Below are 27973 nucleotides of genomic sequence, written 5' to 3' on the forward strand. Positions count from 1 at the left end.
CATGCAACAGGGGTGTGAGTCATTAATCATTGTCCCATGAGAGCTGTCAGAACCCGTCATGCTTGTCAAATGTCTACTCTCTAAACTGCCTCTAGTTATCAAATCCCCATCTCTGACCCACCTGTGAAGCTTGACAGAGTTAAAGGTGACCTCGCTGGGTGCAGGAAGAAGGTTGGAAGGCTTGAAGTGTGTGTGTGTGTGTTTGTGTGGTTGTGTGCGTGTGCGTGGGTGTGTTCGTCCTCGTTTCTCTTCCATTTCCCCTTTTGTCTGCCAAATTAATTGCAACATTTGTTACTTTCTATTTTCTCATATTTTTCAATTAGGCTAATGATAAAATGGGGCTTTTGTTTTTGAAGGAGCAGTGTTCTGAAAGGAAAAGAAAATTATTCATCCATCCATCCATTTTCCGATCCACTTTAACCCCACAAGGGTCGCGTGAGGTGCTGCAGCCTATCCCAGCTGTCTTTGGGCAGTAGATGTGGGAGAACCTGAATTGGTTGGAGAATATACATATGGCACAGAAATAAAACAAAAATGGAAGTCGTCATTTTAACAAGTTCATCTAAAAATTCCCACAGGAACCTAAATGCAAGAATCTGAAACAAGCACTAATTTTCTCTCTTGGCAGCTGAATTACATGTTGGAGAATGATGTCATTAAATATTTGTTAAAAAAAAACAACTCTGTTTCAATGTAGCACAAACTGAAAAATACCAAAACAATATACTTACCGGTATATTGTTTTTAATTGTCTGTGAAATGATGTTTAAGAAGAAGACAACATTTATTTGTCTCACAATGGAGAAATTCCCATTTTAAAGCAGCAAAATTACGAAAGGGAGAAAGTAGAAGACAAAAGTATATAAATCGAAATAAATATAAAATATAATAATTTGCAGGGCAATTCAGATATTTTGCCTAGTATCTGATGTTTTCATGTACTGTAATTTGAATTGTACAAATTGTACGACCCATGCCTCTTTCATATGTGGATATACATCCGATATGTTTCAGACTAGACGACAGCGGTCAGGGTTGCACTCCTCTGAGCTGTACAACATCAAAAGACAAAAAAAAGGTCACAATTGTTTGACAATGGTTGACACAGAAATGCATTGATATATTTGATGTCTTGTTATTATATTCTACTAAAATGTCCACGGTAATTCTTGCATGATTGTAACTTTTTTTTTTCTCTGAGTAAGAGTACTTGAGTGTCTGTCTTTTTTTTTTTTTTTTTGAAAAGTGATGGCAGCAAACCAGAGGACATGAAAGTGCTAAGCAATGCTTATTCCATTGTGGATCAAATGATTAAATACATAAATACAAAGAAAAGTCAACAACAAAAATGTTGTCTTGAGCCCCGTGACAATAAATCTATGAAACATGTCGTAGATGTGAGACAATGAAATGCATGGTCTATTCGAATTGGCTTTATGTCACTTCTTCTTCTCAGTCACTCCAAGAATCACCTTGATGTCCATTATCTGCACCCATAATTGCAATATTGATTTTTCCTTGTTGTGGCTTGCTTTTCATCCCACCATTCTTGTTGCTTGCCATTGTTCAATTGATGTTCTTGCAAGTCAGCGTTGATTGGCCAGAATAATACTGCCTTGAAAAGACATTAAAAGAACAATGCAAACGCTGTGTGCATTTTGACCTACTTACTATACGTTAAAACATTCCAGATTATTCCAAATTATTTTCACTAAGGTGCAGTAGCGGCGAAGTGGTGCATGCTACTGTCAGTCATTCAGACCCCGCAGATTCGATCCGGCCAATGTCCTCGTGCAGAGGTGCCTCGAGATACATGTGACTTTTGAGTTTTTCCGAACCCCTCCCCCCCCTCCCCAAAAACAACCCCCCCAATCATTCTGCCTATTTTTTGTTTTCACTTGCAAGCAAAAATGTGTGATATAAGCACTCTATGGTGGCAATCAGCTCAACTCCACAAAATGAGGCTATTTGGTACATAGTGAACAATTTTTCATAAAAGAGGCTTCAACTTGTATTTTGCCACTCTCGGCTGAAATTTACGGTCAAACTAAAATGAAGAGAAAGAATGACCTTTTGTGTATTTCAAACAACACAGCGTTGCCTTAATGTCCACTAGGTTAATGTTAACACATCATTAAAAATGCCCTTGACAGAATTAACAAATAGCACTGGAACCCTTTAATTCAGTGGCTAGTTGAACACAAATGGCAACACATGTGGAAAACCAATACAACAATACTCACAGGCATATCTTTATCATTTGTGAAGAAACGATGAGCATTACTGCCACTTCTTGGGTCAGCTCTCGAAATCTTCTCCTTGTGTTTGTTTCTCTATGGCCCATATTTTGATTCCCAGCATAAGTATGGCCAAAGCGCAGTCTAACTGTGCGCATGGCTGAAGTTTTCCTTCTTTTGGTACACTGTGTTTTTATAATATAAAGAATTTTTTGGGTTGTTTATTGTTTATTGAACATATAAAATATACAATACAGCAAAAATGGCAACAGTGAAGATGAGTCAAATTGTAAAAAGGAAAGGAAAATAGTCATCACAATTATATGTTCAAAGGAGTAGGAAGAAGTAAAAAAAAACTTATCTAGTCCTACTCCTTGTTATATAATATATGAATTGATCAACAAGTACAATACTATCAGGTGTTATTTTTGTTATTAAAATATAGTATATAGTTCATATAGAAAATTGAAATGGAAATTTGGTGTATAAATAGCATCCTTAAGAGGCATTATAACAGGAGGTGGTGACATCAAGAGCGTTAAAGTACATTGCGATATCCTGCATCCCATTCCCTATACATCACTTCTCTTCTTTTTAACCCCTTCCGCTGAGGCCAGAGTTCGGCAAAGGTCACTTTCGCTTCATTTTCTCATGTTTGCTCATAGGGAACCTCTGAATATATAAGGAGGGAAGTCTTACAGTGCTGCCTGAGATCACTGATGTTATTATTCCATCCATTTTAAATAACAATTAAGAGAAACATGTGAACACAATTGTCTAATGAGCTTATTTCACTAAAACCTCAATGTAGACTATGAACAGATGGCTGATTAATAGTGCTACTGTTTCTTCAATAACGCAGCCTCAATAAAATCACAACTAAAACCTCCAACCGTGAAAATGATTATATATTCAGACCACACACAACACACAAGATGCGTCAACTGTATTGCTTTGTTTGATCTTCACGCTTTCAAAGCGGAAGGAGAAGCGTGTCGCCATTGCAGAAACTCTGACAATAAAGTCCATAGAGGAAGAGCTTCAGGGATTTGCTACCTACATTGATATTGCATAAAAGTGTGTGTGTGTGCGTGGCCGTGTGTGCGTCTGCTTGCAGAACAGGCTTGTCAGACACAATGACTGCCGTCTGATGTTTTTGGTCAAACTGAACGAAGAGTTCTCCGTAAAAGCATTTGCTTGATGTTTTTCCCGACTCCAAAAAGGCTCAGAATGAGGGCTAGTTTCATTATCCATTCTAGTCGATGCATCACTTTAAATTGAACTACTGTACTGTTTATACTTAACGTAAAAATATATTACTGTTAATAATTAACGTAAAAAATAAAATATTAATGTTGTTGTTCTTTAATGAAATGCTACACATCAATAAAACAAATGCAGTACCACCTGAGGCTATTACCTTTTTTTTTTTTTTTTGCCAAATGGTATTTGTTTTCATCGGCACCAGCCTCACAGGAAGTACTGTGAAGAGTTTATGTAAAGTAAACAGAAATCCAAGTTAGTCAATTGGCTGAGCAGGCTGAAAAGTAACCTTCCTTTGATTCCAACATAACACAAAATTGGTTGCTAAAATTGGTTCAGGTCTGCAACTCTTCATGCATAATTATCTCTTTAAAATCGTTTGAAAGATGCTGTCACCCTGTCAACATTTTCTTTTTGTTTTCTGTGTATGTCGTCATTTTTCAAACTAGAAAACAATGTCATGAACATTGTACCTTCAAATTTTATTGCACACCGGGCAATGAAAATAATGATCCAAATCTAATCTAATTTTGGAGTTCATCCAACCATCTTCTCCACTGCTTATCCTCACTAGGTTCGCGGGTTTACTGGAGCCTATCCAAGCTGTCTTCGGGCAGTACATGGGGGACACCCTCAACTGTTTGCTAGCCAATTGCGTGGCACACAGAGAGAAAATAATCATTCACACTCGTATTCACACCTAAGGACAAGGTAGAGTCTTAACTTGACTGCATGATGCGTGTTTTTGGAATGTGGGAGGAGACCGGAGTACCGGTACCCGCACCACCGTTCCACCTTTTGGAATCAGCTATTTTGTTAGTTGGGTATTACCTTGCACGCAGTGCTTCCTAATTCTTTTCTATTATGCCCAGCCAGGAAGAAAAAAAAAAATTTTGTGCTCACGCAATCTCCGCCACACCTATAAGTACTGTAATTTGTTATCAGTACAATTCTGCCTTAGCTCTACTTTGCGTTAAAGAAATCAAAAAAATAATAATAAAGAAAGAGACTAACTTAGAACAAAGAATAACTTTATTACCATTAATACACAATTTAGTTTGTCAGTGAAAAAATTTGAAGCGCATCAATTTGCCTGAAAAAATATATAATAATCATAATAATAATAAAATGAGACTGCCACTGCCACCTGCTGTAGTGGATGAGCAATTACAGTGTATTCTTGGATGGCAAAAAAAAAAAAAAAAAGAAGAAAAAATTGCTCCCAGGTCACCCACCCACCATGGCATTGCATCGCACCCCCCCCGCCCCAAAACCCGCCCATCCCTCCTATTTGAGAACGATTGCTTCGAAGGGAAATTTCCTGAAACGATTTTCATCATGCACTTAAAGTGTACAAACGCGTTTCGTGCCAGAATGACGGGACAAATTACTGGGGGAGAAAAAGAGTCCAAATTAAGAAGTCGACTTTAATGTTATTTGTTGGCATAGCTTTTGGTTCTCTCATGTCTCTAAAAACAAGGTCAATGCTCAAGATTGATAATTATCCTAAAATATGACGTGATAATTTGGGTTCGCTCTGATGAAAATCAAACCTCTAAGGTTTGACTCTCCAGGAGCAATCACTGGGTTGATGCAAATTTGTCCCAGTAACCCACTGATGCCAGAAAATGAATAGCTATACTGAATTTCAAAACGTGTTTGTTGGGAACAACCCGCTTTCGGTCTGATTGGTTTGCCATTTTAAAACTCAAGCAATTCAGGATGATGTTCGAAGGTCATGTTTTAGTAAAACAATAAAATAAATAATCACAATCGATACGACTACTTCTACTTACAATAATGATGATCATGTTTGGCCTGATGGTCGGTTGGTCATTTTGTTCTCCCTCACATGTTTTTGCATCCTGGCATAGGGCAAGGGCAAGACCAGTCAAAAATGCTCTTCCCAATAATATCTTCTATATGCCCCCACTAACCTATAAATTAAGCATCAAAATCTACCCGTTTTTAGTCCATCTCATCCATTTTGGCACGTGCTATCGACAGAAAATGACATCTCAGTGCCTAATTTCGAAGGTAATGACCAATGATGGTTCATCTGTTTTCTGGGTTAGTTCATGTGATGCTTGCAAGCTGAGCCCTGGCCACTGTCGGGCCCCTGAAATAGATAAGACAGGGTGGATTTTTCTGCTTCATTCATATTCCACAAACACCATATTAATAAGAATCCCATCTTTAGACTAGTGGGGCCACACAGAACATATTGTGTCGCCATTTTGACTTGACCCTTCACGACAAGTTTGTTAGTGACAAAACTAAACCTCAACTCTTTGATTTTACTCACTTTTATGGAAGCGTGGAACTGCAATTAGGGAGTACAATTTTTTTTGACTGGCAAATATTTTCAACCAAAGTTGAACTTAGGTTTGAATGTACTTGCAAGGCTCGGTGCTCCAGTGCTTACCGCGTCGACCTCACAGTGCAGAGGTACCGGGTTCCATTCAACCACTGGCCTGCCTGTGTGGAGTTTGCATGTTCTCCCCGTGCCTGCGTGAGTTTTCTCCGGGTACTGCGGTTTCCTCCCACATTCCCACATGCATGGCAGGCTGATTGAACACTAAATTGTCCCTAGGTGTGATTGAGAGTGTGAGTGGGTGTTTCTCTGTGTGCCCTGCGATTGGCTGGCGACTAAATCGGGGTGTCCCCGCCTACAGCCCGGAGACAGCTGAGATAGGCTCCAGCACACCCGTGACCCCCCTTAGGATAAGCGGATTGGAAAATAGATGGACGGATGGATGGATTTGCAAGTATGTTCGGAACATATTTAAATACCAGAAATTGTGCACTGCGGACATAATAAAATATTTAAAAAAACGTTTGTCACAATTAGTCTGTAAGTATGTTCAAATGCATTGACCAGTCAAAAATGTTTTACTTCACATTGGCAGTTCCACCCTTCCATCCATTTTTGATTGAAGAGTGGAGTATCTGATATGCCTTTCAAACATGAAATCCTTCACTTGTATTTGTGAGAGTTGCGCAATGTCTCCCAGTACAGTACATGCTGAGCCTGTTTGACTCCTGCCTGTCTCAAGCCCTTTGGACAACTCAGCTCTTTAAGGCAACAGAGCACCAAGCACTTGATCACATTAATCACCAAGTCTTCTGAGAAAGTGACCACAACACTTTGTTCATGATTTTGGTTCTGAAATGATCTTGATGTTGTTTCCTAGAGTTTTACCCATCTGATGACCTTCTTTTATTTGACAGAATTATGCATTTCATCGGGAAGTTGAGCAGGTGCGTACACCCAGCCATCCCTTGGATGTTGTTGGAATGTCTCTGAAGCAAATTTCTCAATGATGAATAATTCACCGGATATTATTCTAAAGGTCAGTTTCGTAATTAATACCCTGCTGTTGACTAAACAGCCTCAAGGTACCTGATGGCCAGTTTAATTTCAATTGGAAATTAGCGTAATGTTTGACAAGCTCTATATGTTCTCCTGATACCCTAACAGATGACACCTTGAGAACAAAGTGGGCTTACAATAAGTTTGCTTGTTAGCAGATGGGAATGGCGGGGCGGGTGGTTGTATGGGGATCAGAAACAATCTGTGAGTAAGCTGCTACCCACATAGTCCTTTCTGTCCAAATATGCAGTTTTGCCGTAAAGGCAGATTACTCTTGTTGGGTATGCATGTGTTTTGACAGCATCGACATACTTGGCACTGGCCCTGTGACATTATTAGCCAATTACTGTGGAGAACTAATGGAACAGGTCACAGACGGGTCTCCCTGGGAGTTCGGGGACTGAACATATGCTCGTAATATGGCAAGTTGACAGCCCAGTAAAGGCTTTGGCCTGTTACGGAGGAGATGACTTGACTCTTGTTAAGAGTCGGAATGGGGCTTGCTTGTGTAAAGCCTGAAGTTCACTTGCAAAGAGCTCATTTGAGTGCACAACCTATGCATTTCCGTGAGGCATTTGGGAGGCTGCTACAGAGGTTGCTGTTAACTATCACATGGATGGATGCACTTGGAGAAAATGGGATGCAGTCAGCCTCACTTTCTGTTCTTGTACATACAATTTTAATTCATGTAAGCTACCCAATAGTGGGCTCTAGTGCTCTCTGTGCTCGTGCTTGCTGTCGACTAAACTAGAATGAAAGTTTAGTAGTTGATTGAAGTGATGTTCAACTTCCATCCAACCTTTCATGTGATTTGGGTGATTAATGCAGATCACAGCATGTGCATTTGGAGAGATGTTGGGGTCAGATATATCAGTGTACCATCGGGGGGATTGTCTCTTCTCTTTTTGTTCTCTGTGTATACTTCTGACTTCAAGGACACTGGATCATGCTGTTTGAGTAAGGTCTCTCGTGATGCTACAGTGGTGTCGGATATATATATTACGGGTTGACACGAGATGGAGCACAGAGAGCTGGTGGAAAACTTGGTTAAGTGCTGCCCCAGTAGCAATCTTCAACCCGATCAAAACTTTGGGAGGATCAGGGCCACACCTAAGACCATTTCTATTCTGGGCGTGAACATGAAGATGATGCAGTATTTGGGAATACTGAAACTTAAACAATTGACGACAGGACCAATATGGAGTCAATAATGAGAAGCAGAGGGCATAAGAGAGTCAGCAGTTGAGTTCTGTACTAATATGTATGCAAAAATAGAACAAGGAACATTCAATATCTCGCTGGACCTCAGACTTCATCATGACAGCAGATAAATTGTTTTCCTGTGACATCACACACACACCTGAACCCACTACCGAGGGGTCTACGCACTGAATTAGATCATTTAATTTAATTTAATTAAATCATTAAATCATCTTTCTTCTTTTTTGGGGTCTGTCCTCTAGCCTTATAATTTTGAACCTAGTTTATCCTCTCAATTTACTGACATGCACAGAAAAAATATAGTTGTATCAAACATCACAAATTTCATTGCATTGACATTTTTCAAGATACGTACGGCAACTTATAGCACCATCTTGACAAACAACAGTGCTTACCTGTATACTGTAGTACTTAAATGATGGTCAAAGTTTGACTCTGGGAACGGATTCATTGCACAGTACTCCCATGAATCAATATTGGTAACATTTATTCAAAATCCAAGCAAGGTGCATGATCAGCCTCCTGAATGTGGTCGATTCCACTGTTTAGGAAAAAATGACAAGCATAATCTCTGTACACTTGAGAGACTCAATATTTAATGGCGCAGTTAAAATTCAAAGACCAAAAACAAAAACATTTCACTGTATGGAAGTCATTTGTATAATATTAAATGGTATATCTTACAAAGGCATAACAACACAGACTGTATAGATTTAAGTGACCAATACAGATTGGCTGGCAAGCACTGAAGCCCTCTTAAAGCAAACATGACTTCACTGCTAACTAATTTACAAGCATATATATTCAGATATAGACTTTATACAAGATACATATATGATTTACATACAATATTGCGGCAAAAGATATATGCCGATTTCCCCATAGGAATACACACACACACACGCGCACACACAATATTTTTATGCAGACCCATTTACATTGCAGCAAAACTTGTCATCTCATCTTTTTATTTATTTTCCTTTCACCCTATTTTCCCGTTTCCACGTTTCAGTGACTTGCCTCTCGCTTTTGTAGTTACTGTTGTGTGTCCATTTGTGATATTGTTCTTGGGGTGCTATGTACAGGGTGTTTACAGTGTTACCTTGAAGGATATTGTAAACATTTGTGTAAACTTGGAGGCCCAAGTTGTATACAAACATTATGACATTTGATTCGTGTGTTCTCCATTTCACATTGATTTAGTTTCATAAGACAAACAAGTAGAGCAGATAACATTAATACTAACACTGAATCTAATGATGAATGCATCAACGATACAGTCAAGAGCTAAAACGCCTTGTGGGAGTTTAAACAGTTCATGCAAATGATGCCACAGGTTGAGCGTGAAGCACATTTGTCTGAAAACTTAAGAAATGTATGATTATCTTTTCTGTTGTCCATTTGTAGCAATTTTGAATGAATTTGGGAAAAAAAAAAACAAGGAAAATACACTGACGGCTGAGTCATTTGTTCAAAGGTCTGTGATTGCTGACCATTTCAGCTGTGTAATTGGGGTGATGTGAAATCTAAAAAAAGTTTTTACTCTAGACTTGCTTTTTGTTGAAAGAGAGAAAAAAAGAGGTCCGAAGTACAACGGCCACCAAAATTGTCATTTCAGAATCCAAACTGACACCCAAGCTATGCATTCAATCAGTAATGCAGCTGCTACAACGTGACAGCACATTATGTAGTGAAGATAACACGGTGAAGATTAACAGATATTATATTCCATTCATACATTGTGCATATTGTACAAACGTGATTGGATAAATTATTTCCATCAGGAACATTTCTTCTGACATTGTGACAGTGTTTCATTCCATGAATATTCTCTCCCTGTGTGATAAGAGCACAATTACCGTTGACATCTTGCAAAGAGTACAACAACAATAATGCATGTCCTTCTCATTCCCCCAAAATTGTTATAAAAGCCATTATTTTTGTCTAATGTCTCGCCTTTGAATGCTGACAATCTGTAAACATAGATTAAAATGGCTCTTTACCGAGCAATTTCACTCAATCAGTTTGATGTTCCCAATGATATGTGCTCCTTTTGACTGAATATGGTTATGCTATTTGCGGATATTTGGGTTTCCAATTGCAAAGAAATGAGATGAAAAGTGATTGGAGGAAAGAAAATCTGGCAAGCTAGAAACAGGGAGCTTGTTAATTGTGGTTTCGAGAAAGATTGATTAAGAATTTTTGGAATGCATTCATTTTCAGAATTACCTCAGGTATAATTGAACAACTCATTTCCCCGGAAGGACTCATTTCCCTGTCCATGACGTGGGTCATGTTAGGTGATCATTTGCCTGAATGTCAGATAAAGCCTATTTACAAGAATCAAATCTTTGACCGATGACGATCTTAAAGGAGAGGGGCAGAGGCGGCCTGCATTCAAACAGCTTCCTTTGCACTCTCTCCAAAGAATGCCTCAATACATTATAGATGCAAGGCTGCTCTCAATTTGCAAGATGGTACAGGGAAATGAATCACATGAATCATATACTTGGTGATTTAGACACCTGGCTTGGGTGTTAGTGGGAAGCAGAGACACTTAATGTTGCTGCAATAGATTATACTGCACCCAATCTGTTCCAGCTCAAAGTTATGTTGGAACACTTATCATCATCTGTACAGTTTACACAGATGATTTGGAGTCTTTTGCATTGTCTCAACCGTCAGTGAGAGGCCCGTATTTGTTTTTCTCTTTTAGGTCAAGGGTAATTTCATGGTACACATGGCTGCAAAAAAACAAAAAACAAAAACAAAACAACAACAAAAAAAAAAACAGGACACACACTCAATAAATAAAAATGCAATCTAAAGTTTAGCATTGTGGAGTATTATTCCAGCATTACCCAATGTTGCCAATCACATGTATTGAAACACAGCTATAGAGGAAAAATATCATTGTAATTAGTAGCAAGCTGGTGGGAGTTAATGATACTGGAACATTATCAGCACATTAAGATGACAGTTTTGAGGTCTTACCAGCTTGTCATTGCTGGTGCAAGTACCCAGAACATCCCGTTATCCCAGAGAGTCATTCTGTAGACCTCTTAACCACAATTAGGGTAGCTAGCAACATCGCACATCAAAGTAATTAGACGAAAAATTTCATAAGTGGCTCAATGATTTGGTATTATGTGGCTGATTCTGAGCAGCAACATACAGAACTACAAAAGGACGCTGCGGTGGGGGAGGAGGGGGGCAGTTAGCCTTTCCAAAAGCGCATCCGTCTGCACTTTTCAAGGCAAGATAACGAGACGACTTTTAATAGTGAGCCCCTTTTTAATGGAGCTCGCAGCATATGGGAAACATCTTGGACATGTTTGCGTTGGTGTTTTTGGTTTTACCGGTCCTTGGTGTAAAGAATGCAAGAAAGATTACCAGAGTTGTCTACCGTTGGCCTAGTTATGCTTTTCAAATGTTTTTTTTTTTCCCTAAATCTTTCCACAGTCCCCCCTGACCAAAATAGACTTCTGAAACATGTTCAGGCAAGACAAACGAAACATCTTCCACCACCAAAGGAGTTTGTGCTGCACATTATACAGAGCAATATTTCGCTAGATCTCAAATAGAAACACCACCCTGGGCCCCTAATTAGCATTTAGCCCAAATTAGCTTACTCAACACACTGTATTTGCATTTGTTTCTGCATGAGTAAATGGTCTTTTAGTACACAGTTGCTCTAAGCTGGGCGCAAGGAGACATATACTACACTGCCCCACTCTATTACTAAGCATATATTGAATACTAAAATACAGATTCCCCCCCATGATGAAACTACTGAAGTGCTATGTTTATTGTCCAAGATGACTTGATGTGCCCTGTTGTTTCTTTGTTAGTTTACAGGATTTTCCAAAAACTGCTTACTGTGCTGCCACCAAACGTAATGGCGGGGCGTGCGCCAAGAAATAACCTATTGAATTTTGAATTCATTCAGACAGAGGTGTGAGTCCACCACTTTTGTTATCATTGTGAAATAAAATGTTCTTAATGTTCAAAATCTTGCGGTAAACAACAGTTGGGTATCCTTGAAGGTTTGCTGCTGAGCCATATGAGGACTGTGTTCGAGTTTGGTGGAGCTCTTCACACTTCTCAGGGCCACGATAAGCTATTCATGCAGTGACAATAGATGATGAACAAGTAATTTAAAAAGTTTGAGCCCTCAGACTGACCCAACAATTAGTAGTATGATACAACTGTTGTTAAAGTCTCAGAAGCACAATGGAATCCATTTGTTAGATGTTTGTAAAACCGAGCTGGCCGTATTTACTCAAATGATCCATACTTGCACACATATGCATTAATGAAGCACTGTATTGAAAAAAGGTGGATGGAGTCACATGTACAGGATGTCAGGCCAATGTTGTTACAGCTGGTGCTCATGTAGAAAGGAGCTACTACCACCGCCGGTTGCTGTCTGCTTTCCAGGAGATGAGAAGCTCGCCAGGGGGATGACCTTGACGGTGTCCTCCTTCTTATTGCAGTGTCTGTCCAAGGTGTTGTAGAATTGCGGCCTGTTAAGCCCTTTGTCCAGCTCGTCTTTTTTAGGCACAGACCTTCCCAAAGTGTGCCGGCCATCCATGGCACCCAGGCTGCCCATGTTAACCTTGACCCCCCGTGCACAGCTCTGCTGGAAGCCAAATGAAGGGAGAGTACCGGAGATGGCAGTGGAGGTCGGAGTGGAGGCGGGGCTTCCACTCGTCGGACTCTGGAACTGGGTCAGGGTTGGTGGCATCCAGCAGGTGTCGGAGTGGCCCAGTATCAGACACTCTTGGGTACAGGTCTCGGACGCCTCAGCCAAAGCTTTCTGGAGGTTCACCTCAACGGCTGGAGATAAACACAACATAAAACCAACAGTTGAGAGCACTTAAAAAAACACATTGGAATGCAGTGATTAACTGATGAGATGAATTCAAACGCAGATGGAACAAAGCCATTGTCTTATCTGAGTTTGACCCGCTAAGTGTCATCCTTTTGACAAATTGTAAGTTAGTGATAAATGTTTCATTTCATCTTATAATGAGGAAAGCATTAGTGGAGCATTTAATTTCCATTGGTATTCCCAGGACAGTCTGTTTACCTACACTATGCAACGAATTCCCTGTAGCTTAATTAGACTGGAAAAAAAAGACTTGCTGTTTCTATCACAGATTGGCTTTTCTGTATTAAATATTTAATGAACACTCACACAAACAATGTTTATTTTAGTCACTGTCAGTGTGACATGCCTCAAAACACACTTCTCATTTTTCAGAAGCCCATGTAAATCCGATCAAATGGAAATATTACAATGAAGAAAGTCAACACTTAATTACAATGGCCGGGCTGCATGTATGGACAAGACAAAGACAAACAGGAAAAGAAAAGACTGAACGAGGAGACATATCAGCAAGGCCATAAGCTTCAAAGCAATCTTATCTCATTATCCCTAGGCTGGCATCACATGTGGAATGCGTCTGGTGTGAGGCTTCAGCATTGAGCCTCAGCAATAAAGCCTGTCAGGCCAGATAATTAGAATGTAAAACAGTGTGCATCAAGGCAACGAACAGCCCGGCGGTGTTTTGTTTCCTCGGCCATGCGAGGGACAGTGGAGTCCACGTTTGAACATCACAAGTCACTCCTCCAGGCCTCTGCTTCAAGCTGTCACACAGAAATTATTTTGTATATTTGCATAAGTGAGAATGCTGTACATAATAAAAGTCCGGGGTTTTTTTCACCCTTCGATGACTTCTTGCTTTTTGCACAAAAAGTTGCACAGACGCTCTGCAAAGAGATTTGTGATTTGTCGTGACATTTATGGTTTTATGACATTAGATAAAAGATAATACATTAGTGGTGTAAAGTTTTATTTTTGAAAAGCGTCAAAACAGATCAGTTGAACCATTTCAAGCATTTTCCTCTGATGAGCACTAACCCAAGATGGCAATGTCCATGGATGGTTATGACGGCATGACATATCCTTCCAGCGACACGTTTTTATACGTTGTTTCATATTGCAGTAGGGCGGGTCCAGCTTCGGAAGCTTTTTTTTTTATCCTCTTTTCAGAGACTGCTTTGTTTGGATTCATAATGACACGCCAGCATCATAAGCCATTGAGTCTTTATATACTGGGATCCAACAGCAGATCTCTGGTACATGTTGGATTTACAACTGGCTGGAAATCACCGATATGTTCCCAACTGAGGTGTTTTGTTCCCCAACTTGTTTCAACCGCAAGGATATTTGATGCTGGCATGCAACTAGCCGGCACCTGTCATTAAAAACCGGGAAGCAGATAGACCAATTAACCGTTATCATTCCTACAGATGAATAATTACAGATGAAGTATCGATCTGAATTAAAAATGAAGCTTGATAAGGTTAGACGTTTTATGGCATCATACAGCAAAGTGGCTCTCATATTTCGGTTTGGAAGTTGATGCAGTCCAGTTCTACGGAACATTAAAAACTACAAACACAATACAATAATAATAAAGACATAACTTACACTGTCACTTGAAAGTCAGCGTTTTCATGTATGCATGATACAGCTCATTCTGTGGCTAGTTAGTGTATTCAACTTGCTGAAAGTGGAGTTTGATCTGTCCCTCCCACACTGAATTAGAGTCTGGGAGCAAGAGTGTATAAATCCTTTGGGTCATATAAAAGTGTCACCTTTCAGAGGGTCGCCAACTTCATTAAGGCAAAAATGGGCCCCATGTTGTCATTCTCTGAGCTACAACAATGAAGCTTGAGCCAAGTCGCCGACTTACTGCCCACCTTGCATTTTAATAAGGTAACGTTATTGACATAAACGTCTCATTTAACAGGCAAGCGAAGACACAAATGGAAAGCAAACAAAACACTCACAGTTCTGTTACTGTCCCACATTTCTGACAGCCAAAGGCAAGGACTCACATCAACTTCAATTCAAAGCTAATTTACGGCTTAATGTGTCTTGAACCAGAAGCAGCCTTCATATTTAGAATGCGGCTCCTCCGCAAGTCCTGGGACTGCACTCTTTCCTATTCCATAGGGACAATTTGGATGGGCAGGTGGGATGTCTCAGTCTGCTTTTGTCAGTCAAAGGAATGACGCAGCCTGCTTATGATGTCTCCGTCTTTTGTATTTCGGGGAAACAGCCGTCTCCTGGAGGGCTCGCAACCTCGTGAATGTTCTTCTCTCCCTTTATTTCAAGGAACATGTGAATGGCAGACAAGGCGGGTTCATACAAAACAACAGCGCCTAATCGAAAGTAAAGCAGAGATCAAACCGACTCTTCTCATTTAAGTTGTTTTAAACAAAGTGGTTCTAAAAATCTGTCACCCGTTTACTAAACTCGTACAAGTCAATTAAATGTCTAATGCAAGTTCGGTCTCACAATGACAAGTGACGATTCAGTTCACAATCTGATTCCAAACAGCCTGCAGGCTAAATTAGCGGCTCGGTCATAATTAGCTGCACTTTTTATCAGCCTACCCATTGCACACTTTAACTGGTATCCTATGTTTCTGACACGTCATTGCATCCTTCAGCCGGGCTTAGATGAAACGGCTAACCTTCCATTTGTGTGCTCAAGGCAAACAGAATCTGTTTTGTACTTGTTCCGAAATACAACATTTATGTACGAAAACTACTGTATACCATATATAGAAACTATATACATCACATTTTCACTGGACACGCGCTAGTACACAAATGCTTCCCAACAATGAATCATTTAAACTTACATCGTGAGGTGGTTGAACAAGACAAATTCTATTTCCAGGATACTTTGCCTTCAGATTCGCTAACCCTGGACGAAAATGAAAATGTTTTGAAGCTTATTTTATCATTTCAGGGTTTTAAATATGTATAAGGCCATCATTTGCCATGTGTAATTCAGTCTCCTCTAAAGGCTGAATAAAACACCTCTCCCTTTGAGTTTATTTTGGCTTCAGGGCAATGTTTGATTTAACGTACCAGATTGGTGGTAAACAGGGTACAGCACAGCGCCGTGATATAAGTGCCGCCTTACACAACAGACGTGCTTGTATGTTCATCTTTCATGTTTTGCTTAAAATTCTCTGCTTTTAAAATTCTACCGTTTCTAATGCAGAACACTCAGACGCTTTGACAAGTGCCTTGATGATATTTTCTGACGGAGCTGTTTCCATCCTGATGAGCTTCAATATGTCTGCAAACATGTGATTCAGCTCATTATATCAGCACTCACTAACCCATTATTACTAATTAAAAGGATAATGGCGTGCATCTAGGACATTAAACTCTTGGAACCAGCTATCAGGAAGGTGGACCTGGCCGCATCCTTTGCAGAAATAATTGGACCGGACTTCTAGATATTATACACAAGGCATTAAACTCTGGAGTTGTGATGTCACAACTTTCCACACTTCCTCCATTATAGTATGGAGGATTATGCTCATATTTTGAATGACAATGTTTGGTTTTGATTGTCTCGGGTGCATCATATAGGGAAACAAACGTGTCAAATTCAATCCCAGGATAACAGTAGAGACTCGACTGCATTCTGCCAGCACATAAAACGGGCTCATTTGTTTAACTTGGCCAGTGTTTTGATTTCGAGACTGTCACTGAGCAGAATCCTTTTTTTTTTCTTCCCAGCCAAAACTTTAAAAAAAAGAAACGTGTTTCTTCACATACACCGTTCGCTCAAGAGTAAAAACACATCTAAGCCTAGGAAAAGCGATGAAAGTACCTCTCGATGACGGATTATTTCTGGATCAGCCAGTTTAATGGCACTCGAAAACTATTACGTTAAAACAAGCAACAAAATGTCCCCACTCATACATGTGTAATCTTCGCCTCCCACTGGAATGTTAAAATGTCCATCCATGCAAACGGTGTCAAGTTGTGCATATGTATTATTGTAAGATGCTTGGCAAAGGAATGGTAATATAGCTGCTAAACGCAGAGCAACTTTATGAAATCAAAATCCTTTCAGGAAATTCAAAGCTTAAAAACAAAGGCGAAAGGGGGAGTCCTACAGTTGTACGGAATAAAAACGCAGAAATGAAAAAAGGTTCTTTCATATTCATTTAATAGATAGTTTTTTGTTAACCAAATCTGAATGAAAAATCGGAAACAGAAGAAGAATACCTGGAAAAGTTAAGGTGTTGATATCCACCCACAATTGAGCGGATCTCTGTGACGTCTATCAGTACTGGGTTTCATACTATTTTCTTTGTCATTATGATTTAAATAGATTTCCTTTTAATTTGTCACCCATCTTTAAAGTACATCTCATACCCATACTGATCAGAAACACACAAGCACACACAAAACATGATTAATTTAACAATGTGGGCATGACTATTGTAGTTATCAATGGTCAAGAAGTGCACTGTCTAATATTGAGAGCTATTTATAATAAATTGTGTAAATCAGAGCTCTCGGGCAGTGACAGTCAAATGTAAGCATTGTTATCTGTTTAAACATTGTTGAAACAGTTATTTTATCAGGTCTTATTATACTGTCCATGTAAATCTAATATTGCATGAATATCTTGTCAGTGTACAGTACACCCATCTGTCCATCTATGAACTGCTTATCTTCACTAGGGTTGCAGGGGTTTAAAAGTAGAAAATACTGACTCGGAGTCGATGACGTCTCACGAATAAGTCTCAGAGCTCTGTTTTTAACAGAAGGCAGCCCCCAGTAATGTATTCTGATTTTCATGCAGTTGCAAGCCCCACTGCATCTGTTTAGGGAATTTGGGAGACCATTATTGCGCCAAGCTGAGTGTTCTGAAATAGCGAGGGCGAGTCCTTTGACTATGCGCCTGGCAGTTTGGTGGCAGAAAGTCATCAAAATTATATGCTTGTTTAGAGCACATGTAAATCAGATGCAATAGGTAAACCTCTGGTCCAATGTTATTTGGGTGAATTTGACCGTGGCACAGTCAAATTTTGAGCACCCAGACATGTGTGTGGATGTCATCATATTTCATTCGGAAATATGAACAGCAGACATTACATCCTCCGAATCACAGTAGAAATCAATTACTGTATTTTCCACAAAAAGGCGCACTGGATTATGAGGCGCACCTTCAATGAATGGCATATTTTTTCATACATTGGGCGCACCGCATTATAATATGCAATCTACAATACATCCACTAGATGGAGCTACACTCAATGAAACGCCAACAGAAAGATCAGATGTCAGTAAAATTTATTTAATAAAGCAGCGACACAGTTCACTTAACCCCGCTGTCCCCAACCGCCGGTCCGCAGGGCATTTGGTACCGAGCCACACAGAAAGAATTTTCCTTATTTCCGTTTTATTGATTTCGGAACACGAAAGATGTTTTATTTTGAATAATTACCGGATTCTCCGTTACATCCGTCTGCGTCACGGTTGACTCACGTCAAACCACGCTTCTCGGTCACGTGACCGATGACGCTCAGAAACAAAACTCTGAAGCCCGCAAAATGAGTAAAACAGCTGCTTGGAGATCGCAAATGACGGCGGCCTTAAAATTACATTTGAGACAACTGGATTAAAGTTATGGCTGAATACTCTGAGATCGCCACAATAGCACTGTTGCTATTTCCGACATCCTACCTGTGTGAGGTGGGGAGTTTCTGCAGCAACAGCGACTAAAACAAAATTACGAAGTAGACTGGACATAAACCACACACTTGAGGTGTCATTGTCTCCCATTACCCCGAGATGGGACTGTCTGATTGCAGAAAATCAAGCTCGGGGCTGTGGTGAGTCATCATTTTCGTGCACTTTGAATTTGCGTTGTATCGTATTTTGAAGGCATTAAACATTACCATAGCGATAACAGTGTTGCGACCAGATTAGACGCTCCTTGTGTTTATTATTATATTTCGAAAACACCACAGTTTTCATGCAGTTCATACCATATTATTTTGTTGTATTAATCCACCACACCTTAAATGCCGGTCCCTGAAAATATTGTATGACTTAAACCGGTCCGTGGGGCAAAAAAGGTTGGGGACCCCTGACTTAACCGACAGCAAGTTATAACATTGACTTGTTAACGTTGAACTCCCTTGCCGCTGCTCTATTTCCGTGTTCAACTGCATAACCGATTGCCTTAAATTTAAACTCTGCGTTGTCAGCATGTCTCGAGCAAGGAGCCATTTTGGGGTCCAAATACTACCGTAATGACCATACACAAGGCACATCGGATTTTAAGGCGCGCTGTGAGCATGGAAGAAAATGGAAGGCTTTTAGGTGCCCCTTTTAGTGCGCAAAATACAGTAGTTGAATTATTCTTAATAATTATTAGCGATTTTAATAATCCCACATGGCTGGCATGAGGGGCAGCTCAGTGGTCAACTGGTTTGCACGTTGGCTTCACAATGTAGAGGTGCAGGATTTGATTCCGGTTCCGGTCTTCCTTTGTGGAATTTGCATGTTCGGGGAGAACATGCAAATTCACTGTGATTCACTGTGATGGTTTTCTCCTGGATCTTTCCTCTGACATTTCAAAAAACATGCATGGCAAGGTTAATGGAACACTCTAAATCAGGGGTCACCAACCTTTTTGAGAGTGAGAGCTACTTCATGTGTCCCGATTGTGTGAAGGCCGACCAAATTGATACATGTCTGTAACAACATTTGTACAAATTACATTACACATTACATAATATTAGAATTATTTTGTAATAAAAGTTATTTTTAATACTTAATGATTTTGATTTTCAGGCTCTGATCATCTTAAAGATGTGTCACAATACTGTCAGTGTTTGCATTTTTAAATCATAATTTTGACTAGCAAATCACAATCCTAGCACTGGTGGGCTATTGGTGTGGTCCTCACGGGCTACCTGGTGCCTGCCTGCGGGCACCACGTTGGCGACCCCTGCTCTAAATTGTCTCTGGGTCTGAGTGTGACCCCTGGATGGTCGTTCGTCTATGTGTGCCCTGCCTTTGGCTGGCCCGAAGACAGCTGGGATAGGCTCCTGCACGCCCTGAAACACTTGTGAGGATAAGCTGATCGAAAAATGGATAGATGGATGGATGGCATGCAGCTGTCAAGGAGGGCACGTGAATGATCGGTGGTGGGGATAGATATGTGAAGTCCGAAGTCATCAGCCGTTATTAATAGCTGTATGTCATGGGGGTACTGACCGCTGACCCACCGGTCACGTACCGATTGCTGCATTCTTTTCCACAGAGAGATGTCTGCATCCAAGGCAGTCATTGTGCCACATTGGAAGGGAAAGAGAGGAGCCTTTTTGATTGCTGGCAAGTCAAGTCGGGTTCATGCAAACAATGGCCCAAACTGCCTGTTTTTAAAAATATGCCACCTTGCGCGTAAGGGTGAAATTACAAACACACCAGGCTAACCTCTCACAGTCATATAAAGTGCAGTGCGGGAATTACCGGTATGCTTGACTCAAACATAGAACCCCCAGTATCCGTGGAGTCTTGAAAATTCAACTTTTCCTGACATGTTCGGATTAAAAGGCTATTTATTTACTTTTATCTGTAGATAGTACAGTATAATCCCTTGTGAAGGCCATAAGAGCTGTCACGTTTACTGTTGACAAGGGCGTGGAGGGTGAAGTACAGTAAATCATACATAGAAGGAATAGACAAAACATCTCGGCTCTTTGGGAAGCTTAAGATCAATGTTGGGTCCAGAGGTCAGGGGTGTCATGTTGAAAGATGAAATATATCTACAAGACAGCATGTTGTGTCAGATACTGTAGAAAATGTACTTATGTGAAATTAAAACAAGACAAACATTCGCATGCAATCCCTATTTTTACATGGACACACAGTTGCAATTGTGACTGATTGGCTGGAACAACGCTCCAGTGGATTTTCATCATGAAAACAGACATCTTTAGTTAATTCTTTGGAGATACACACTACCGTAGATACAGTATAAGATGTAAGATATGGCAATGCTTGCTGTTTTGGTTCAAACAAATCGAGGCGGATCTAATGAATAGCCTCCCTCCAAGGAGACAATGTGACGCTGATAAGAGAGGAAGGAGTGAGGTCATCCATATATACTCTCGACTAATTACTTCAGATGCATTTACTGAGATGCGGCTGACAACAGTGAGTCTCCGAGCCACATACGTATTTATCAGCACTTGCGGGACCTTCACACTTCCTCTCCTGTAATCCATCTGCACTTGTTCACTCTCTCGCTTTTTTTTTTGTTACTTCCAGCAGTTTGACCCATTGTAACCAAAAGTAATTGCGGGCAGAAAACAACATCTAATGATTACTTTATCTGTGGGTCTCAGCCAAAGTGAAAAGTCACAATAGACAGGTAGTTTGGACAAAAGGAGAAGTCCTTTTTTTTTTTAATGTTGTTCCTGACACACAATTTCAGGCAACAAAGAATATTATTGACTTGAACCAAGATTAGAGCACAGAAACAAATAATGAAGCATCAGAAGAGGACAAAGCGCACAAGCGCTTGGGAGAACAACGCGGGCAAAACACTCACTGCTTCTTTCTTTTTGTTGTCATTGATTAAAAGTAAGGTGTGTGTGAGTTAAACTGGCCCGTTGTCTACCTGTAATTTGATGTAAATTTCCACTCTTCCAGTATGCTGTCAATAGAAAATACGGTACCTTGGCAACAATTCCTCCTTTCCAAATTCAGTGCTGAAGCAATATATTACCCCACCTGATATAAAATAAAGAGCATTTTGAAGTTTATAAAGTGGACTACTTTCAATTTCAATGAGCTCTTTATATGTTGCCATTTTGAATAGGAATGAAGTTCTCTGATTTCCTTTTAAAAGCCTTCAATGTGGATGTGTAAACAAGAGTTTTAGTAATTGCTTATGATGTTAATTTAGGGCAGCACAAACCTAGCATCGGGTGGTTGTGTCATAAAATTGTTAATCCCTGTATACTGTGTAGCGACAATTGTGTAGGTACACTGTTACTAGAAAGGTATGAATACCAAGATGTCTTTTTCTGTCTTTCTTTTTTTTTTTTGTCTGATTCGTGTCACTTGACTTTGCTCGTGTGACATTGTTTGATTGCACCTCCTTCATTATGTATCTGGTCTGCAATTTGGTGACCCCCACGACCCTTCTTTAACCACCCACCCAGCCATGAAAACGTACGTTGTCATTATCAGCACAATCAGGGGCGGCCAAACACACAGCACGGGCCAGGTAGATGAAAGGTGCAAACACCATAACAATCTGCAATCAGCGCTCATCAACACAATGATACACAGAGGAGGTGGGGCAGCAAAGAGTTTCTGAGGGGGGCACAAACTCAAGCCGTGCAAACACACACAAACCCTACGCTTTTATACTTTTATACTTTAAAGACTAACACAAGCTCATTCAGTCCTGCTGCTTATGAATTGCGTACAGCCGATGAACACTGTCGATATAGTGGAGGTGGACTGCTACCGGAAAGATAGTAATACATAAATGTATAAAGTAAGCACCGGTTGAAAGAAACATGAATATACCTTAAAATGCATTGCACAAGGATGACTATTTAAAAGCGCCCACACTACGAACCATCTGTAACGCAAAATTTTAAATAGGGGGGAAAAAAAAGTTTGAAAAAGAACCAAAAAGTTAAATCTGTGTCAACAATTCAGATGGATGAAAATCTGGGAACAATTGTTCCATACCTGCAAATAAATCCCTGCTTCAACAAGTCAGCAAACAGAAGGGAAACTGCAGATTTGAACTTGAACCCTGTTCAGTCATATCTGTCAGATTTGAATGGGGCTCCTGCTTTGACACAGAGAAATACAATTCAACAAACTGCGTTCATGCATATATTGTAATTGTTGTAAAAAAAAAAAAAACCTCTAACATCTTCAAAAACAATCTTTCCTTTTAAACCAAAGATTTAAGCAAATTTGAGGCAGAATTCAAGTGTGTCCTTAATTATTAAAACCGGTGGCATCTCAGGCAAGAGCAGCAACAAAGCAGCGCCTATAGATGAAACTCTTGTTCACTTGATGGAAGAGACAAGAGGAAGTGTACAAGGCAGACCTACATCCCGTGTCATAAATTCATTGCGCTGACCCATTGCCCCCAATTATTATGGAAAACAAGAATGAATCAAATTAACATTGAAGAGATCTCCGGTCCCTGTCTAGCCAATGTACTCAGTGGCAGCCGGCAGAGAGAGGGTAATAAACAAGGTGCCGCTGCATATGCTATATATCTTGCAGTCATTGATGATTAGCTCTGTTTTCCTTTAGCCATACATTACTGTTATTGCCTTCTCGGCGAGACAGATAGGAAGCGGATACAAAAGCATCCTTGAGCCCATCTTTCAACAAACTGGCAGGCTGCAAACCACTCAGCAGTGGCGGTTGAATGGTCTCAGTGCAGGGTGGTGAGCATAATCTCTCATATGAGCAGAGGGTGAGATGTGTGGCCATTGTTTCATCTTTTTTTTGGACACTCTATTATGTTTTGTAGGCTAATAATATACAGTACATGTATTGTATTCAATGCCATGATTACACTTCCACTGTGGAAAAAAAACGATTGGGATAACATTATAAAAGTGATCGAAAAGATGGTGTTTGCATCTCCCCTGAATCATCTGCTCTTTTACAAAATGGTTTCTGAGGAGATTTTCTCCATGAGAGAAGCATTTGTGAGGTCAGAGGTCACTGGTGTTGGAGCCGAGAGAAAGCCTGGCTCACATTCCCCGTTGTAAATTCATCCCAAATTTGTTGGGATCAGTTAGCAAAAGGTCAAAGCATAGCCACTTGCTCACAGATGAGGCATCAACAGAATTCAACCAATAATAGTTTTAATGCCCAATGGAAAGCATGAGTCTGTGAGTGTTTGTTTTTGTTGGAAAAGGAAGAAATAATTTGACACAGATGTAGCCCTCCCTACATTTTTCAGACCCTGTCTACAGTGAATTGTTCTTTGATAAATGTGTGTCTTACATGTGGAAATAATATTACAATGTGGCAAATGTCTGCAATAAAAAAGCTGTATTTTAATTTTCTTTTTGTTTGTTTGTTTTGCTGATTTTTCTGGAAGAAGATTGAACACTAAGTATTGAAACTCAGAACTAATTCACTGCGATCCTATATTTCCAGTGATAATTTTACAGTTTGAGCCCTGCGAGTTCCAGGGACTCGCTGATCAGAAAAGTATGAGTCCCGTTATGCATTTAGAGAGTCCCAAATTTCGAATTCTGAAATGGTCTACTTATTCAATTGCATATGATAATAACACAAACAACAACAATATACGTTGATAATAGATTTATTTCTTATAAACAAGTGCTGAAAAACAACTTATCGCAAAAAAACGATCCAACTTTAGCTGCTTCCTCTGTGATATCTCTGCAATCAACTTTCGCAACACTTGTTTTAACGTTACACAAATTGTCTGCCGATCTCGCCAATCTCATCTCGCAAGAACGGAAATCTCGTCATGCGAGATTACCTAACGCGAGATCAAAACAACAATGGCGGCGATTGTCAAACTGCGATCGTTGCTGGAAAAAAAGATGTACCGCAGATTTTTTTTTGTTGTTTTGACTGAGAAATTTCCTTGTGTCCCAGAAACGCACATTATTTGAAACTGTGCGTCCTGCGGGAAAATTATGCGTCTAGGACGCGGGACGCTGAGGTAACGAGATGGCTGTATTTCTCCTACATATAAGCCCACCTTGATTACAATGATGCATTGCATTCTTCTCATGTTATGAAAATGTCATAGCGTGTGGCGTACGGTCGTATCAAAAAGCACGACATACACATTTAATCCATAAGAGTGCTACTCAAAGATTCGTCAGCATCATGTTAATAGAACCATCAACAATGAAATGCAAGCAAAGCCTTGCTGAGTTGGAAGTTTTCTCACTTTATGTAGCAACAAGGGTGGCATGGTAGTCAACTGGTTAGCATGCCGGCTTCACAGTGCAGGGTTCGTTTCCGGCTCTGGCCTTCCTGTATGGAGTTTGCATTTTCTCCCTGCCTGCATGGGTTTTCTTGGGGTACTCCTGTTTCCTCCCACTTTCCAAAAACATGCACGGCAGGCTAATGGAACACTCAAAAATGTCCCTAGGTGTGAGTGTGAGCACGGATGGTTGTTGGTCTATGTGTGCCTTGCAATTGGCTGGCAACCAGTTCAGGGTGCACCCCGCCTACTGCCCGAAGACAGCTGAGATAGGCTCCAGCACGCGTGAGGATAAAGCGGATGGGAAAATGGATGGATGAATGCAGCAACAGTGGAGGGGACAGATTATGCTTGTCATCAATGAACATGTCCTGTTCCTCTTCCTACAGTGGCCAACAGAGCTGCAGGGAGAGATGTCAAATCCAGGTCCAGAAAGTAAAAACCCGACCAGAGTTGGCTTGAGGCACAGGATGCTCTACTCTACCTGCAGATACACAGGCAACCAGGGAGCTCGCCAAACTGTGGCAGAGTTTTTACCTTCTGGACCAGGATTTGACCCTTCTGGCTGTAGGCAGTAGCGCTGCATTTCTTTCCCATTCCTTTTTCTTTTGCTGCTTTTTTTTTTGTCTCGCCTATGGTGGACCATCGGCCTATCAGACCACTGGAGCGGCCAAGCCCAACGGGAAAATCACAATTTTTGTAATTCATTCATCCGCATTGACATGCTTGAAAGCAAGATAAAAGTGATATACTCCCTGTCAAATATCAGTGCTAAACACGAAAGCAGACACCAGCATCACGTTCACAGCTTTACTTTGCCTGTTTGGATGGTGACTGTCATAATAATTCACCCAAAACTGCAGCCACTACAAGTTCATATATACAGTATATGCAGTATGTGTGTGTGTGTGTATGTATATATATATATATATATATATATACCTGTATATATATACTGTATATACACACACACACGCACACCTAGGACTCCATCAAGGACCCCACTAATAGATATGCGCTCTCGAAATTCACAGAGATATTCAGTGGATTGTGTTAATGTCACTGTCACTCCATACTTCATTTGGGCTGTGTGAAAGTGCAGTCGTTGTCAAGTAACCCTGAGCACTCCTTGACAGTCAAAGTTCTTCAAATCGTTAAATTATGTCAAAGCAAGAATTCAACTAAACTCAGCCTGTTCTTGGCTAAACCATTACATTCTCCCGCTTACGAAGCAGTACAACCATGCAGTTAATTAGAGTTTAATATTTTTTAGCTTGTTTGTCCTTCCATCCATTTGCTATAGTTGAATCCTATTTAGGATCGCAAGAAGCTGAAGCCTAACTGAGGCTGAGTGTGCACCAAAAGCAGACTACACTCTGGACTGACCAAGAAAAATAATCACAGGGCAGAGTTTGAGACAAAAAACCTTTTACACTCACAATTATAGTACAGTATCAATGAATGGAGTCGGGTAAATGAACCACAATATTCCAGATCATTAATATCATAATAATTACTAATACATTCGCAAGTCCTTTTTTTTTTCTTTTTGCCACTCTCACTTTGACGGAAGATTGAACAGCTTTTAAATTCGAATAAAACTGTGCCGACGGAAGAAAAATAAAACTCAAACGATGAAAGAAAAGGGCAAATGCAGAAAGTGGGTTCACTGATTATTTTCAGTGTGTGATGATGAAGCAAAAGCCCCAGTGGTTGAGACCATCCTCACAGGAGGAGTTAGCGAAAATGGCAATGCAACGTTCCACCGGAGACTGTAGTCGACCCATTGACCTGAATGTCTGTACTGCTGTTTTGCCTCCAGCGTTAACTATCTCTATTAACACGTCTTTGACGTCTTTGATTTTGTCTGCCTGTCGAGCCCCGGGGATGGCTGTTCCTCCTGAGGCGCCATTCTCTCTTTGTCAGATGTTTAGCATGACAACAACCCGCAGCAGCTTGGCACTTGTCATTCCTTACTTTTGGTATAGACCCAAATAAAATTAAAAAAAAAAAAAAGAGAAATAGCACGTAGAGACTACAATGAAATAAACAAAAACACATCACCTAACCTGGCCTGTTGTTTTTGGTATTGCAAGAGAGAGGGAGAGACAGAGAGAAAGAGAGAGAAAAAACATCCACCAGGATTCCTCAGCTCATCACCACAGCCGGAGTTATACTATTGCCAATTTCATCCCAAGGTTGATTCCCACCTTCTGTGTTTGTATGTGTTTGAATGAGAGAGGAACAGTTTGCCGCTTTGTTATTCAGTGCGTGGGGGCACCTGTACCCATTTCTATGATAATTTCCTACTCGCTATAAGCAAAGACAGCAAGACTGATGCAATTCATTTCCTCTTTATTCACTGGTGTGGAAACGTTGGGCCAGGCGGAAGTTACTTGTGAAGTCCTTCGGAGTTGTGGGGTGGGGAGTGAGTTGTGTTACTGGTGGGACGAGAAATCACAAGGTGGATGATTTCGGAAGCCATGCATCCCTAACATTTGTGTTTATTTCCTTCTCAGACAACAGACTTACTTTGTATGAGCACCTGTATCAAAGGCAATCTCCCTCCAAAAAGCAAAAAGGGACAATCAGCACAGGGGTGTGTCTTCTGCACCCTCTGATTTCATGTTGTCACTTCCAGTCAATCACCGTGACATCTCATTCTCCAGATCTGATGGCCTGCCACCCATCCGCCATTCCTTTTCTCATCCATCTGATATTGCTCATTATTCCTAACTATCAGGTAGCTTGTTAGAATTCAAATTCAATTTTCTCTGCCCCCAGAGTGACCTCAGCTCGCGGGTCACTTTCTTACACAGCGTGCTTTCCAATAAGAAATTCAAACTTGTTTCAAGACTTTTGTTCGGCACCCACTGAGCTCTGCCTTTCAAGACAGAAGTGTGTTCAGTGCCTTGAAGGCATATGCAACTGCTCCAATATACTCTATCATTACTAAAATTGGTCTTTCAAGTCAAGTCAAGTGCAACTTTATTGCCAGCACAGATGAAATTT

The 27973-nt window shown here is 40.4% G+C and overlaps 1 protein-coding gene across 1 annotated transcript in view; it reads right to left on the reverse strand.

Annotated features, from left to right (window-relative positions):
• Window positions 1-8668: 8668 nt before the first annotated feature.
• pcdh11 (protocadherin 11) overlaps window positions 8669-27973 on the reverse strand; it is a 171239-nt gene continuing 151934 nt past the window's right edge. Inside the window, exon 7 of the mRNA XM_086136918.1 lies at window positions 8669-12933. Coding sequence (XP_085993044.1) covers window positions 12473-12933 — 461 coding nt within the window. The 3' untranslated portion in view covers window positions 8669-12472. The remainder of the gene's footprint in view (window positions 12934-27973) is intronic.

This window comes from Hippocampus guttulatus, chromosome 2 (assembly GCF_054856545.1).
Source record: "Hippocampus guttulatus isolate MCC_2025c chromosome 2, RoL_Hgut_1.0, whole genome shotgun sequence".
In the NCBI taxonomy this organism is placed as follows: domain Eukaryota; kingdom Metazoa; phylum Chordata; class Actinopteri; order Syngnathiformes; family Syngnathidae; genus Hippocampus; species Hippocampus guttulatus.